This window comes from Melopsittacus undulatus, chromosome 5 (assembly GCF_012275295.1).
Source record: "Melopsittacus undulatus isolate bMelUnd1 chromosome 5, bMelUnd1.mat.Z, whole genome shotgun sequence".
In the NCBI taxonomy this organism is placed as follows: Eukaryota; Metazoa; Chordata; class Aves; order Psittaciformes; family Psittaculidae; genus Melopsittacus; species Melopsittacus undulatus.
The window spans coordinates 11058264-11073870 of record NC_047531.1 but is presented as its reverse complement, the minus strand read 5'-3'; the positions used below and the strand labels follow the sequence as shown (position 1 = coordinate 11073870).

The window sequence follows — 15607 nt, the reverse complement described above, 5'->3', positions numbered from 1 at the left end:
TCGCTGGCAGGTCCAGGGGAGGGACGAGCAGGGGCTCCGGGACGGCTGCGGCACTGCCGGGGCCGGTGGGGCTGCCGGCGCTCCCCCGCGCCCGGGAGCGGAGCGGCGCGGAGGGGAGGGGCAGGGCACGGCCGCCGCCGCCGCAGCCGCTCCCTCCCTCGGCGGCCGGGGGGCGGGACACCGCGGCAGCACCAGCGCCGCTGTCAGCGCCCGAGGGGCTGTGGGGGCCGTGCCGGCCTCGGGCGGCCGCCGGCGAGCAGCGGAGCGGAGCGGGGCCGGCCGCTGGTGGGAGCCGCAGCACGGCAGGCACGGAGCCGCGCCGCAGCAGCACCGCGCCCGCGGAGCCCGATCCCCCGTCGCGGTGAGTGAGGCGGGCGGCGGGCACCGAGCAGCGGGCAGCGGGCGGGCAGCACCGGCCCGGCGGCGCTGCGGGGCCCGTGGCCCTGTGCCCCGGCGGGGCTCAGGCGGCAGCGGCGAGGGGTAACGCGGCCTCAGGTCCCCGGGTCTGCGCCGGGGGCAGGGGGAACTGGGTTGATTTAACAGGTTGAGATGGGCATGTGGCGCGCGGCTTGCTTGGTACCCACATTTTTGGCGTGGAGGTAGTCAAGAGCTGGCTTTTTATTAGCGATTTGGTACTGCTGCTATTGCTGATATTGGCAGCTTGTGCTATAAAACGCTTCCTAGGAAGCTGGCGTCTTCAGTTGGGTGTCTAATAACTCTGGGGTATCCGGCAGCTGCCAAACCCGTCAGGACATACAGTTTATCTCCATTCTGGCTTTAAGATAGTTCATACACAAAAGGAAACACCTTAACTGGTTTGGGTTTTTCTTTTTTTTTTTTTTTTTCCCCATAAGCAAGAATAAGGGATAACATTGAACAGTTTGGGGCATCCTTATGGCTCTAAAGACAATATACTCTCCTCAAAGTGGTATTTTCTTAGACTGCTGGACCAATGACCTTTGCTTTAAAACATTTTATTCATGAAGTTTTCAAAGGGCTGACAGTTCCTTGTGCCAACTTTTTAACTCCCTTTTTTTATCATGTGTAATTTATACATAATGGGACATGATTAATTTTTATTATTTGCGGAACGAGTTTTCTGAGTCTGCTGGGAGGTTGTTTTATCTTTTTGATTTAATGGGTACAGGATTCCTTGTAATTTTAGAAATCTAAATCAGATTATAGAGTTGAATCATTTTGAAAGGGACTACCTAAAGGGAAACGTTGTAATTCAAGCTGTTTGTAAGTGTGCAAAGTGATATTTAGTCAGAAGTCCCAGAAGGGATGAGTAATTGATTGGGCTTTTCTGGTCTTGCTGCTATTGGGGTTTGGGTTTTCTTTTCCTGCAGGGCATATAACATTTGCAAAAATCTGTAGCATTCAGTTAAGTATACTGTATCCTCTGAGGATCATGCAGTAATAAACAAGCAATGTTATTAGATACTCATTTTTGTCTTATTTCTTCCTACACTCTGTGTCGCTTGAATAGCTGTGGTGTTCTGCAACACAAAGGCCTTGTATGTTTGTGCATATAAAGTGGTTCAACAGGGTGAAACAACTAATTGATTGTGAATAAAAGTAAAAGCAATCAAATGGCCAAGAACTGAAACTTTTGCCATGCTCAGCTGCATTTTTCCATAGCTGTACTTCATAAGCAGGCAAGTTCCAAAATACATTTTTGTATCCATACAAAGCAGCCTGTGCTCAGGGCACTCTTACTTTCTGGGTTTGAAAACATGCTTAATTATAGGTGTACGCCCTGAAGCCAATGGAAAATTTCTGCAGACCTGCCTGACCCTCAAGGATTAATTCTAGCAACTTTTCCATCATGTTACTCCTTCGTATAACCACAAGTTTCCTATGTTCCTGGGATATATGCTTGTAACCTTCCAGGAAATGAGGCAGTAGAAAACCTTACTGGACTTGGGGGCTTGTTCCACCCTTCTTCTATTAGGAGAAAGATTCACTCTCTGGGGAGACCTTTGAGCCTTATGTCTTACAATACTTAAAGGGGGCCTACAAGAAAGCTGGAGAGGGACTTGATTTATGAAGACAAGTAGTGATACAACAGGGGGGAATGCCTTTAAATGGAGGAGGGTCGATTTAGATGAGGTGTTAGGAAGAAATCTTTCACTGTGAGGATGGTGAAGCCCTGGCACAGGTTGCCCAGAGAAGCTGTGGCTGCCCCATCCCTGGAAGTGTTCAAGGCCAGGCTGGACAGGGCTTTGAGCAGCTGGGTCTAGTGGAAGGTGTCCCTGCCCATAGCAGGGGGGCTGGAAATAGATGATCTTTAAGATCCTCTCCAACACAAACCATTCTGTGCTTCTGTGATTTGTGAAATCTGTGTTGCATTTTTGGGAATGTGTCCGGAAAGGCACTCTGGGTTTCATGTGCCCTGTCATGTTCTTACAAGCTGTATTTTCATGCCCCATTATAGAGCTGTAATGTCAGAGAGGTAGTATAGTAATGTTTGAGACTAAAAATCCTGTGCTGTGAGGTATATACGTTTGTTTGTTGTTTTTACATTGGAATGGTCAGGAATTTCAGTTTTTCTGTACCTGGCTCTAACTATTTTTAACTGAAACCTTCATTGCTAGTCAAGCCTGAAGTGTTAAAAATAAATGATGACAAGGTCACAGTGATGTGTTTTTTGTTATGTGCAGGTATCTGCTAAGCTCTAGGAATTCTGGGTCCGTATAACATTGTGCATTTGTGTCTTTACATACAGGCAAAGAACAGTCCTGCAGTGTCTGAGGATGGATAAAGACTTCCGCTACTACTTCCAGCACCCGTGGTCTCGCTTAGTTGTGGCTTACTTAGTGATCTTCTTTAACTTCTTAATATTTGCCGAGGACCCCGTATCTCACAGTCAGACAGAAGCCAATGTTATTGTTGTTGGTAATTGTTTCTCCTTTGTAACAAATAAATACCCTGAAGGAGGAGGCTGGAGATTTTTGAAGGTGTTTCTGTGGCTGCTTGCTATTCTCACAGGACTGATAGCTGGGAAATTTCTCTTCCATCAGCGCCTGTTTGGTAAGTTACACGATGCTCCTACTGACTTCTCAGTAATGGCTTTCCGACTTCTCCCTTTAGCTTTCTACTCATTGCAATTTTGTAAGCTTTGCTATTAATCACTCCAACTGTTTAGAGCTGTATAGAACTCAGTACATCAAAGCTTATGTCATTGTGGAAGTTAATGCCATGTCTACTTATGAGAGTAATTCGCAATGATTTCATGAGAGTAATTCACAATGATTTCATTCAAAAAGACTAAAAATAGTGAAAGCTGGCATGTTTTAAATACTTGAGAGGTCAGTGGTTTTCAGTATTATAAAAATACTTCTTTGCATCTTCAGACAGATTTTTAAATATCACAACTAAATTTTCTCAGCAATGTGCAGAAAAGACATTTTTCCTTGGGGCAGTGACACTGTATTGTCAAAAGGCACATTAAGTGAAAGCAGAGCTTGTTGTTAGTATTGACAGAGTTGGGCTGTAGAGCTTCCCATGTCAAAACAGGAATTCTAGAGAAGCAGAACCTGTCTGTCTTGTAGTACAGGAGTGACTCAGTGAAATGGAAAGGTAGGAAATGGAAAAAAACATGTCAGTAAATACTTTTGCGTACAACATGTGACTAAATGGGGGAACTTACAGCACATGGACTGACTGAAAGGAATGGAATGACCCTGAATTAGATTCTGAGACTGGGAACTTAGATGTGCGCATATAGAGATACAAAATAATCAGCCATTGTCTTAACTGAATCATGTAGTGAATGTAGAAAATGTTGCATCTGAGGGCTTAAGGCTGTGTCCAAGTTTTAGAGAGAAGTAGAAATCATGGAAATGATTACTTCACTCCCACCAGCTTTATTGTTCTTTGAAACATCTGATACTAGGCGTGTCATTGCTGGTCTAAATAGACTAGTCCTATGTTCTTATAGTGGTGAGACTGCAGGATGGATGGTTACTGGAACACCTCAAAGCACATGAGCAATAGGGCACTTCCTTGATCTGTCTTGTTTTGTTAAGATAGAGCCACTATTGTTTCAATAAATCAGATGTAAAGCTGTTATGTCAAGGAATGAACAACCAAAGCCACATTAAGAGACTTGTCATCATACGAACCTCTCTTGAAGAACTTATTCAGAAAAATAGTGGAGCATCTTGAAGGCTATGTGGTGGACATTTTAGCATAATGTAATGGTGAATGTAGAATGTCCCCATAAAGAGGACATCTTGCCTTACTTCCTCGGCTCTGGAACCAGCAGTGTTGCAATAATGTTTTCAGTTCTGGCTTCCACAACTGAGGAATTATTTTGCTAGATTGGAAAAGATCAGGGAGAAGTAAGGAAACTGATTATAAAATTGAAAAATAAGCCCTATAGTGAGAGATTGAGAAGATAAAGGGAAGATTAGAGGGTGGTTTGCTCAGATTTGACTGGAAGGACAGTACCTTCAGTCCAGCAAATGCATTGCAATGTCCAGTGCTTGGAAGTGGCAAATAGCCAGCGCTTTAATTTTTTTTAACGAAAGGCTGGAAAATCAGTGGAACAAGATGTTATAGGATGTGGCTTCCTCGAGACATGTAAATTTTTCTTGTTTGGGGATATGTCCTAGTCTGATTACAGAGTACTTCTCTGTCTTTTGTCTAGGTAGGTTAGTATGATAACTCCTTCTGGATTGTAAGTGTATATCATAGAGAGGATGTAGCTTAACATAAATTTTAAAGCAGCTTGAATCAGCATTACTGCCAAAAGGAGAAGGTCTGCCCAGCCTTCAGTGACTGCTGCTTCATACTTTTATGCAGTTGGTCGGTGAAACAGGATAGTGAACTCACCCACATTAGCAGTACCCATCTTTTATTTCAGTGAGGATCATATCTCTGATCATACTGATATTTGTGGCAGCACACAGATGGGATCAGAATTGGGAGGAAACTTACAGGCAAGAGATTCCTACTTCTGATGGCAGTGCTGGCTTATGGATATTTATGGTTGTGGTCTGGATGACCAGTATGGGTGTTGGTACAAACTGATTGGAGGCTAGTTGCTGCATATTGAGTTACATGGCAGTTTGAGCCAATCTGCCACAGTCTTCCCATCCTAAACTCAGCCACATTGTTTTAGTGCCTCCCTCAAGACAGCACTGCTGTTAATGTGACAGAGCAGTGAGCCAGCTCAGGCAGCTGATCCCATGGAAAACCAATTGCTTCTTCTGTCATCTACACCAGCTCCTTGAACTGATGTGATCGCTTGAGTGCCAATGCTGATGCAACAGCCAAGGACTGTGCCGCCAAGATAGCTGAGGGCCATGGCAGCCCTACCTTGTGTTGGCTCGAGTGCTGTGGGACTGCACCCACACAGTATGTCAGTGGAAATATGCTGTTGCTTGTGATACACTGCGAGCAGATGGCAGTCTGTGTGACTGAAGAGCTGACTGTATTGCTGATTGATGTGGCCATACTAGCTGTAAACTAGTTAGTGTGGATAGCGATCGCATTGATGAGATGATGATGTGGGTTTACAACTTGAGTGTCTTTCTGGATCTCAAGAAGATTTATACAGCCCATGGTAAAATCTTTTCTGCAAGTTATCTGTGACTATTTTAATGCCTTCACTGCCTAGAAATACCCCATTTTATTGAGATCCTCATTGAATATACCCTCTGGATCTTCTGTCATCAAGCACTTTGGGAATTCGCCTCCTTATTGTTTCTGATTTCCGTAGTCTATCTTTTTAAGTAGCTGCTGCTTCTGTATTTTTGTTTCCTTTTTTTCTGGTTAATCCTTTATTTTCATGTATAATTGCTTGGAACCATTCTATTTTTAATCTTTGTTCCCTTTTTATTTCTTTCTCTGCTAAATTGTATTAGGAGATGAAATTGTGACTGGTTGTTTTTTGTGTCCCGTATATAACTTCCTGCAGTCAGGTAACCAAATAGCACCAGTCAATCTTCCCCTGTCAGATTTTGGCTCACAGCGAAGGCTGCAAATTGAAATTGAAAAGGATTAGCCTGCACATCTCACTTTAGATGAAGAGGAGTGGAAAGGATTTTCTTTCTCCATGCCCTTCCTGTTCTTTTGTCCTGTATTTGTTGCTGCTGAGTTTGCCTATGAACTAGAAAAACAGTGTAGCTAGGACTATGTTGTAATGCAGTTTACCATCTGTGACAGCCACTGTCTGATAGCCATGACCATAATGAACTATAAAAATAATAGAAACAAGTTCAAGTGTGTTGTGTTTCTAAAAGTGGAAAGAGAAGACTGCTGGAAACACTATTTAGGCTTCATCTCTCTGAGTTCATGGAAAGATAACGGAGCAGGTAAACTATATTGCTGAGAAGTAATGATCTCAACTAGAGGACATGGTGGGATGTTTTCTGTTGATAAGGTTCAGTGCAACCCTTGAACAGTAACCTCTTCAGGGACTCCTTCAAGGCACTGCTCGTGACTTAAAGCAAGATTAGAAAACAATTCCATTTCTTGCTCTTCAGTCAAGAAATAACTTACTTCATTTGATAAACATCTCCCATGATAAATAATTCCAAGGAAAACAGCCTTTATCTAGTGCATTCCTTATGTCTTTATGGCATATGGTCAGAACAAATGGTATTTTAAAATTGTCTTTTGGCTGTTATCCACTATATTTTTTGACTCATTACTAAGCATATCCTCTATTTTGTTAAGTATTGTGTTTGCCATGCTTTTCCTTTTGCAATGGAAACTGAAAGGTCATAGATGAATATCGGAAGTTTGGGGAAATAAAAAGTAAAGATATATATATCCCTGTTATTTTTTGTTCTGCATGAGGGAGTTACTTGAGGCAGGAAAAGTGGTAATTTCTTTGTGTTTACTTAGAGATTTATTGGGTTTTATTTTATGCTTTATGAAAAGTAAAAGAGCTTACAAACTGACCCCATCTGATGACATTATGCACTCAGAAAATGCATTCAAATCTTAAATCCCGACTTAAAAGAAATTCTTGAATAAGTTCTTGCACATTTTTCATATTGCTCTGGGTCACTGTCTGGAAAATAACAGTATTTAGTGTGAAGAAATTGTATGTTTTAATCGACACCTTCTCAACGTATGTACAGTTGCATTTCTGTACTCCAGCCTCAGGCCCAAATTCTGAGTTCAGTGGGAGGTTTTTTGGCCCAAAGTTCAGGCTGTGCCTTTTGCATTAATGCATATGAATATGATCAATCATATACATTTTAAATAGTCTTTCATTTGAACAGACTTTTAGCACTATGTATAACTGGGCAGTATACTTGGAAAAAACTTATTTTTTTTTCAGTCCAGCATCTTGGCTTTGACTGCTTTCCATGTGTAATAATCCTTCTCTTATGCTGCATATTAAATGCACCAGTTTTTTAAAACATGCTTACTACAAAACATGCATGTGTCTACCTCCCAATTTCTCCAGTGATTATAAAGACCTATTAAAATCTGATTAAAAGCCTGTTATTACAGAGCCTGGATTTTATTCAATTGCCAGTGAGTGTGCCTAGATTTATATTTTTAGGTTCCTTTTAAGTGACGGGGAAGGAAACTAAATGCTTACTGTGTTATAACAAGTTATGGAAAACAAGATATATAGAACTGAAGCCATATTTCGTAAAACAGGGGAATCATCACAATACTGCAAGCAAATTAGAGATGTTGAATAAATGTTGAATTTAATGGGCTGCTCTTTTACAAATGTCCACATTTAGCAGTTTGCTTAGAATTAAATGGTAATCTGAGCTTCACAGACACTGGAGTGAATAAATAAAGCAGTCATTGTAAAAATTGCCCTGAGATGTGGGTACACACTAATGTTGTGAATTTTTTAATGGACAGTAGTGCCATGCTGGGAGCAATTTCATGATAGACGGTTTGAAACAAAACACCCACTGAGGATCTGTTATCTTTTTGTCAAACATCTTTATCTGGAAGGCTTTAAAAGATATCGAAAACCTATTATAAACAGACTTCTCAGTGTCTGATTTTATGCTGAAAGTTAAAGTGTGTACCAACTGAAGCAATCAATGTATGCAAATTGCATGAGGAAATTGGCCAGAATGGGATTTAGTCAAGATGATTGTGCACTACATAAAGAAAAGTGTATCTGTCAGGTGAGTAACAGGCATAGGATAAATCCGTGCAGTAGTACAGATATGATCAATTAGTATCCTGATATAGTAGGGGCCACATTAGTATAGAATCTGGACTGTGATATTGCTGCTAGCATTGCTGTGGCATATCACTTTCATAGCAGTGCTTCAGTAGCAAGAGCTGATGAACCAAATGTGCTCTGTTTTGGAAAAAAAAACCCAACCCAAACCTGCAGAATAAAACAAAACCCCAAGAGATGTGATAAGATTTCTGTATGGTTGTTTTTGAGCCAGATTGTTTCCCATTCTTGTTTGATAGTAGTTATGTGAACAGTTGTGCTACCATCTGTAGGAACAAGTGATGGATGTATGGTAATACTTGCATAAAATTCTAACCTGATTGATAGAGAATATTCTTTTCTGTTGCCAGCTCTGAATCTTACATTACAATAGGATTTGTCACTTAATACCCAGCAACTTTGTTCCTGCTATTTCTTTTCTGTTGATGACTTCAGTCTAATAAAAAGAAACTAACGTAATGGCTGGCAAAAAAAATTACTTTCTTCAAGAGCCTGTTCAGCATGAATTTCAGTAACAATGATCAAGTTAATGCTGTTGAAGGCTTTCAAGGTCTACTGTGATAGCTTCACAGTCAATTCACCTCTTTTGTTTCCAGTAAAATGTTGAAGCAATACAATAAGATTATTTTGGTCCTACAAGATGTGTGCCAAGGGGCCAAGCTACCAGTTTGCTAATAATAATGCACAGATGACTGTGAGCAAGCATTTCTGAGAGCCAGAATCATCAACAAAAAACATAAAAAGGGAGAAGCTTGCAGCCAGCTACTGAATGAGTGCAGGCTCATCAGATTCCAGCTCTGGCTCATTGCCAGTAATTAAGATGTCAGTTTAAAATAAACTTTACATCATTCATGAGGGAGACCACAAATGACCTTTCAAATATAAATGAAATGCATGCAAGTGTCCTCCTAATTTCTTCTTTTACTCCTGGTTTTGTAGAAGAGCTGTAGCATCTTACTGCTTCTTCTCTTCAGGCTCAATGGGAATACTGCTGTTCTCTGCTCTTAGTGTTAGCTGTAGAATCAGTCTTGTACCATATTACCTCTGGGTAGTGAATTATAGAGTTTAATTGAAGAGGTACAGGCAGTAGCTACAAAAAAAATCATTCTCTCTTCAGTGAAAGCTTTGACTGTACTGGAAATGCATATCCCATTCCCCAACCAGCAGCATGAGACTGAGAATTGCTACATGTGTCAGATTATCCATAATGGGAAGACTCTGGGGAATATTTAGCATCCAGTGACTGAAAACTAAAAATAAGTTCATTGCTACTTCATATTGATGTGTCAACTCTGTGTTTTGATCTTTTTGACGTGATTTTCAGATTTTTCTTTCCATTTGAGACTGGAAGTGGGTTTGGAATGATGCCTGCCACTTAACAGGAATAATATGTCTCCATTCCCCAATTTCCAGAAATAGAAGTGAGCTTATTCCTAGCAGAAGCAGCCTGATGGGCACAGTGCAGGTGCAAGTTAGTACAGGGACAAGTTTCTTCTATCCTTATTCCATGCAGCAAGGAGATAGAGAGGATGTTAGTGTGGAGCAAGACCTCACAGTGTGCCCCATTGAGAGTCCAAGGACAATGTGATCCCCTTGGTCATGCTGTGTCCTTTCCAAGGTCTCGTTATGCTGTCAGAGTGATATGAAGGTCCTTGACATAGCAGACAACATTTCTTTTTGTGTGATTCTGCTTGGAGTCCAAGTCAGCCTGTGAGTCTGTCTGAGAAAGTTAGGTAATTTTTTTTTTTAATAAAAAAATTCAAATGAAAAAACCCCAAAAACCAGCAAACCAAACCAATAATCTGTGCTTAAAAAAAATCCAAATGCATTCCCAGGATTTATGAACTATTCAGTGAATAGCAAGTGTGGTTTATACATTTCTTACAGGTATTTTACACATGGGAAGAGTAATAAAAAACTGTAAATGTACTCACTAACCAGAGTGACTTTTGAGGAGGAGGGATCAGTAATTGTTCCCTAGAAGGTAGGTGGGGCAGTAACCACGGTATTACTAAATGTGATTCCTGAGACAGGCAAAGCGCATAACTTCATTTCAGATGCTGGAAAACACTTTCTGCTTTGCTATTTATTTCTATGAGAAGGGGCCATACGCTTTTCCCCACTAAGTAGCTTCTTCCAGGGGATGGCAGGAACAGCAGAGACTTTCTTGCTTTTTCAGACTCTCCATGGTGCCTCCTGCTGGGGAAGGAGTCTTCCAGGGCAGACTGGGCGACTGGGTAGACCTAGCAGCAGAGCCTCAGGGCAAGGTGAAGTCAGACATGAACAGTAAGTGTTGAGTAACTCCTTGTGAGAAGCAATGATCATGTGAAGCTTTTACAAACAAAAGACTTTTAATCCAAATTTTCTCAGACCTTGGTTCAGATAAAGCATTATGATGTCCATCTCATGCTTGATGAATCTGGTGGCCTTGTATGATGGGGTTACAGCATTGGTGTGTAAGGGAAGAGCAGCTACTGTCATCTACCTGAGTTTGTGCATAGCATTTGACACCTGCAGTACTGCATCCAGCTCTGGACCCCCAAACATAAGAAGAATGTGGGACTGTTCATGAGTCCAGAGGAGGGACATGAAGCTGCTCAGAGGGCTGGAGCACCTCTCCTGTGAAGACAGGCTGAGAGAGCTGGCATTGTTCAGCCTGGAGAAGGCTCTGGGATGACCTTAGAGCAGCCTTCCAGTACCTAAAGGGGATCTACAAGAAATATGGAGAGGGACTTTTTACAAGGACAAGTAGTGACAGGACTTAGATTAGTTATAAGGAAGAAGTTCTTTGATATGAGGATGGTGAGACACTGGAACAGGTTACCCAGAGAAGCTATGGCAGCCCCATCCCTGGCAGTGATCAAGGCCAGGTTGGACGGGGCTGTGAGCAACCTGGTCTAGTGGAAGATGTCCTTGCCTGTGGTAGGGGGTTTGGAACTAGATGATCTTTAAGGTCCTTTCCAATCCAGAGTAAAGTGAGATGTTCTTATCCACCTACCATGTTTCATTCCAGAGACACTTGCCTTTTAGTCTGAAGCAGAGGCAATTCCACCATGCGTCACATACCTACCTTTTAGGAATGCTTTAATATGTAATCCACAAATAGTCCCACTTGTCAGTGCCCAAGCACTGGCATGGTTCCTCGGTGCTGTCAGTCATTAGAACTGACTTTCACTTTGTGTGTGCAGCAGCCGAATCTCTGCAGCACATACTAGGAGCAGGTCACTGTATAGATGTTTGGGAGCAAGACTTCCAAGTAAAAATGCAGATGGTAATTTAACAGTGCCTATAATGGTATTTTAATGATGACAATAGTAGTTAGAAAAACACTGTTTTCCTACTTGATATAAATATCCTGAATAATTTAAAATGTTTAAACTAGTATCCCTCATGCTCAACAAAGCAGGAATTTAAGATTTCTTGGATTATATATCCAAATAAAGAGGTAGAAAAATCATTTGTTAAGGCAGGAGTGAAAAGTGACAAGCTACAACCATGTTTTCATGATTTGCACATTGCCTTATCCACATTGATAGATGTATATATCAATCACCTGGAATTATGTAAAATTAATATTTTTGGCATATTCAGATTGACCATTGACTCAGTTATAGCAAAGTACCTGGCTTAGATGCAATTATCAGCTATTTAGTAATATGATTTATTTGATGTTAAAATATTATAATCTTTATTGGTTAAACCAGTGATGTTTCTTGCTCAGTATCTGACAGTGGCACACTGTGGATGCCAAGATAAAGGTATAGGAATTGTAAAGATTGTACTGATAACTCCCAGAATAGTTCCCCAACAATTTGCTCAGAATTCAGACAAAAATAAGGCTATTTTTAGATGCCTTTGACAGTCATTTTGAAGACAAATAATAAAGGTTGTAGTTAGCAGTAGTCTTTGTTCCTGCCTACCTGTTACTAAGAAGCAAATCCTTCTCCAATTTCCACATATACTCACAAACCCCCAAATCTACCAACTCTTTCATCCTCCTACTTCTGATGTTGTTAAATTTGTTGGGTTTGGCCATTTGCATTATTAGCATTTTTATGTGGAGCTTCTGTGGAGTTCCTGACCTGGGGAATTCAGGGCTTAACACAGCATTCAATTTTGTATCATTTCCATATAGAAAGTGGAAGTGTAAGGTCTTGGAACATAGTCTTCTCCATGCCTTCCACTTTGCTTGATGTTTGATGTTCTTGATATGAAATATCAATATGAATAAAGATTAGATTACATTGAAGTAACGGTTTGGGGCCATGCTTGCTTCCCATGCACCTCCTCATTGTGGCAGCCAGAGGTTTATCTAAATTTTTATCTAAATCAAATGTTTATCTAAATTAAAGGTCACTTCTGTATGACCTATTTAAATTCAAAGAGTAAAACTTTCAAGGAGTGCTACTCTCTTGGGGATATCTACAGGTTTCCGTCTCTGAGGCTGCAGATAAAACCCCAAACTTCTCGAGACTGTGTTTCTGATTGTCATGTTAGTGACACACACCAGAAGAAATGCAGGCATCAGTGGTCTCTTGCGAGTTGAAGGGGTCTAAGAGTGCTGCCTGCACAGGATTGGCCCACAACATACCTGAAAAAGTCTTACCCTCAGCACTCTACCAACACCCATGAACTCTAGAGAGCCAAAATCCTTTTTGTCTCAAATGTCATGGTGTTGTCATAGATGTGCTGCAAATTTGTGATTTGGTATTGTGTCCTTGGCAGTAATTCATACATTTGTATTTCTTCTGTTTCCATTGATACTGTACAAGTTCCTCCAGGTAGATCAGCTACTGCAGACAGGACTTTTCACCTGGAACAGGTACTCCATTTGCTGCAGAGCACAAGTTATTCACTCACCTTTAACTGTGGATAGTGCCCTAGAAATCGTATTGACAGCTGATGCAATTACAGTAAAGAGAAAAACTTAGGAATTTGTACATTACTTACATTGGGATCTATCCAGTTTTAATTTTTAGTTACAAACCTTATCCCTCGCAAGACATAAAGCCTTCTTACACTATTTTGTCTGATTGAGGGATGTTAAGCCTGTTCTAACTGTTTCCTTGTGTGTTATATTAAGAAAAGGTGAAGTCCTTCCAAGACTGCTTCTTCAGAGCAGGAAGAACATGTGTATTCCTAAGTATGTCAGTTTCTCTTAGGTGTCTTTGTCACTATGAAAGGCACTATTCATTTTATGCCTGAATAATTCATATTATTTGAAATAGAACTTTCATAGCTAGATCTCTCAAGGAGACTCTGGATATTTTGTGACCATTCTGAATGCCTTGAGGTAAAATTTATGGTTATTTTTCAATACCTATAAGGTGTACTGAATGTAGTCTAACAAGCGTTCATAAAAGAAATGCAACTTCAGAATGAACAAAGACATTTGAATTCGTTACTCTGAGAGGGAAAAATCTTCCTCTGAAAGGCTGGAAATGCTCAGCAGCAAAACTGAGAAAATGTTCCATAACCTCAAGGAAACAAGTGCTATGTACTGTTTTCTGTGTCTGTTCCTTGTAAGACACTAGTGTCTGAGGATAGCAAGTTTTTTTTTGGCTACTTGAAGATTAAAATGCAGTGGACTGGCATGCTGCACATGAAGCATTCTGGACCTGAAAGCCATACCATTGGCATGTCTTTATTATTTCTCTTTCTCCTAGATCCTGAACTATATAAAACTTATCACCCATCTGAAAGTTGGACAGATGTACCTTTAGATGTAGAATGCTTTTCTGTGGTAGCACCAAACAGGTTTTCCAGAGAACAGCCTTTTGCCAAATCAACACATTGAGGTGCACAGGAAAAGCTTTAATCCAAACAGTTCACCAGCACCTTTCTTCTTTAGTTAGTTCAATTTTGATCACTCAGATCTGTGTGAAGAATCAAAATCTGAGTAGCCTCTTAGCTCAGTTAGCTTGCCTCTTGCAACAGTTTTGGCAGTGCTTCCATGGAGGATTTTACTCTGCTAGCTTCCCTTGTGATGGTGAAGTTTAGGAAAGGCCATGTGTATGTCTCCTTACCAACAGGAAGCTTCTTGCTGGGGGTTAACCTTAGATTGTAATGGTGTGAACAGTTTGAACTGCATGGTGACTTACTTTCTTTACCCTCTTGCGGTGTAAATGTCCCTTCTAGTCACTGTCATCTGAGCTAAAGGAACTGATGAAATGTAGGCTCTCAAGGATGCCCAGACATTAGTGGTCACTTCTAGACTGTCGTTTACATCTGAGTCAGCTCACCTTAGGTGGTCAGTCCATCCTCATTTCCCCTTTTCTTTCCCATTTCTCACCAAAATCTTACCCAATCACAGATGACACAAAACTCTTCAGAAATTATGCAGGGTGAAGATTTTTATTTATTTATTTTTATTCTTTTTGTTTAAAGAAAAACTGCATAATATCAGCTCTCAGTTAAGGTTTTTATTGTGTATGCAACGAGCTTACAGAGGCAGTCTCTGTGTACCCAGAAGTTAGCAGAATGCATTTCTGGGTATCAAACTAAATCTTAACTTGGTTGAGGCTCATATAAGGTTGTGTACGAAATATGAATTATTGATCCTTGGATTTCCAGATGTGGTTTGATGGCCCGATACTGCTGGTGTGGAATTGGTGTCAATCATATGCTTATGTTTGTATGGTTGTCTTACGGCTTTTTTATACTGAATTCTCCTGCCTTCAGACTTCAGACAACTGTGTCAATGTCTCTCTAGGGGTGCATTCTGCCCTAAGTTACTCCATGAATAGGTTTGGTGAACTTGGCACTGTCAGGTTTATGGTTGGACTCGATGATCATAAAGGTCTTTTCCATGATTCTATGATTCCTAAACTTAAGAAACTGTGGCTCTTTGCAATGTCTCATCTCCAGCATGATTTCCTTGCCTCAGCTTCCAGGAAAAAGGAAGTCGTGCTCAGCTAGGATTCTGATCTATAAAGAAAACGACAACAAATCTGTTATTCTCATGCTTGTGCTTGTGGCATACAAGGTCCTGCTGTTGTATAACAGGGGTGGTTGTTGCAAGGACGGTCTGTGTAAACAACTGTCCAGAACCACAGTTATCAGAGGAAAATTAGCTTTGAGAAGCAATTCAGACAGAAATAATTATCTTTCAACAGAGGAGCACCTTCTAGTGGTACTGAATGAATATGCAGCTATGTAAACTGCCAGTTTAAGATATTTGCTCTAAATAAGGAGATGTAAGTATGCTAGAAGACAAATAATAATTAATAATTCTATACACTATTTTAATGATTATATTGGGGATTAATTTAAAACAAAACCAGAATAAAATCCCCCATATATTTGGAAAAAATAAAACAGTTTTCAATGACAGTATTCCCCTCCCTTACTAGCTTTTAATGCACTTACATGAAAGAGTGTTCTTATGTGTTCTACTGTGGAACCTACCCACCCTCTGGCTTTTTTTAG

The 15607-nt window shown here is 40.8% G+C and overlaps 1 protein-coding gene across 1 annotated transcript in view; it reads left to right on the top strand.

The window, feature by feature from the left end:
- The first annotated feature begins 267 nt into the window (after positions 1–267).
- The window catches only part of TMEM117 (transmembrane protein 117), a 224719-nt gene continuing 209379 nt past the window's right edge, over positions 268–15607 (top strand). The window contains exons 1-2 of the mRNA XM_034062987.1: positions 268–361; positions 2729–3033. Coding sequence (XP_033918878.1) covers positions 2757–3033 — 277 coding nt within the window. The 5' untranslated portion in view covers positions 268–361; positions 2729–2756. The remainder of the gene's footprint in view (positions 362–2728; positions 3034–15607) is intronic.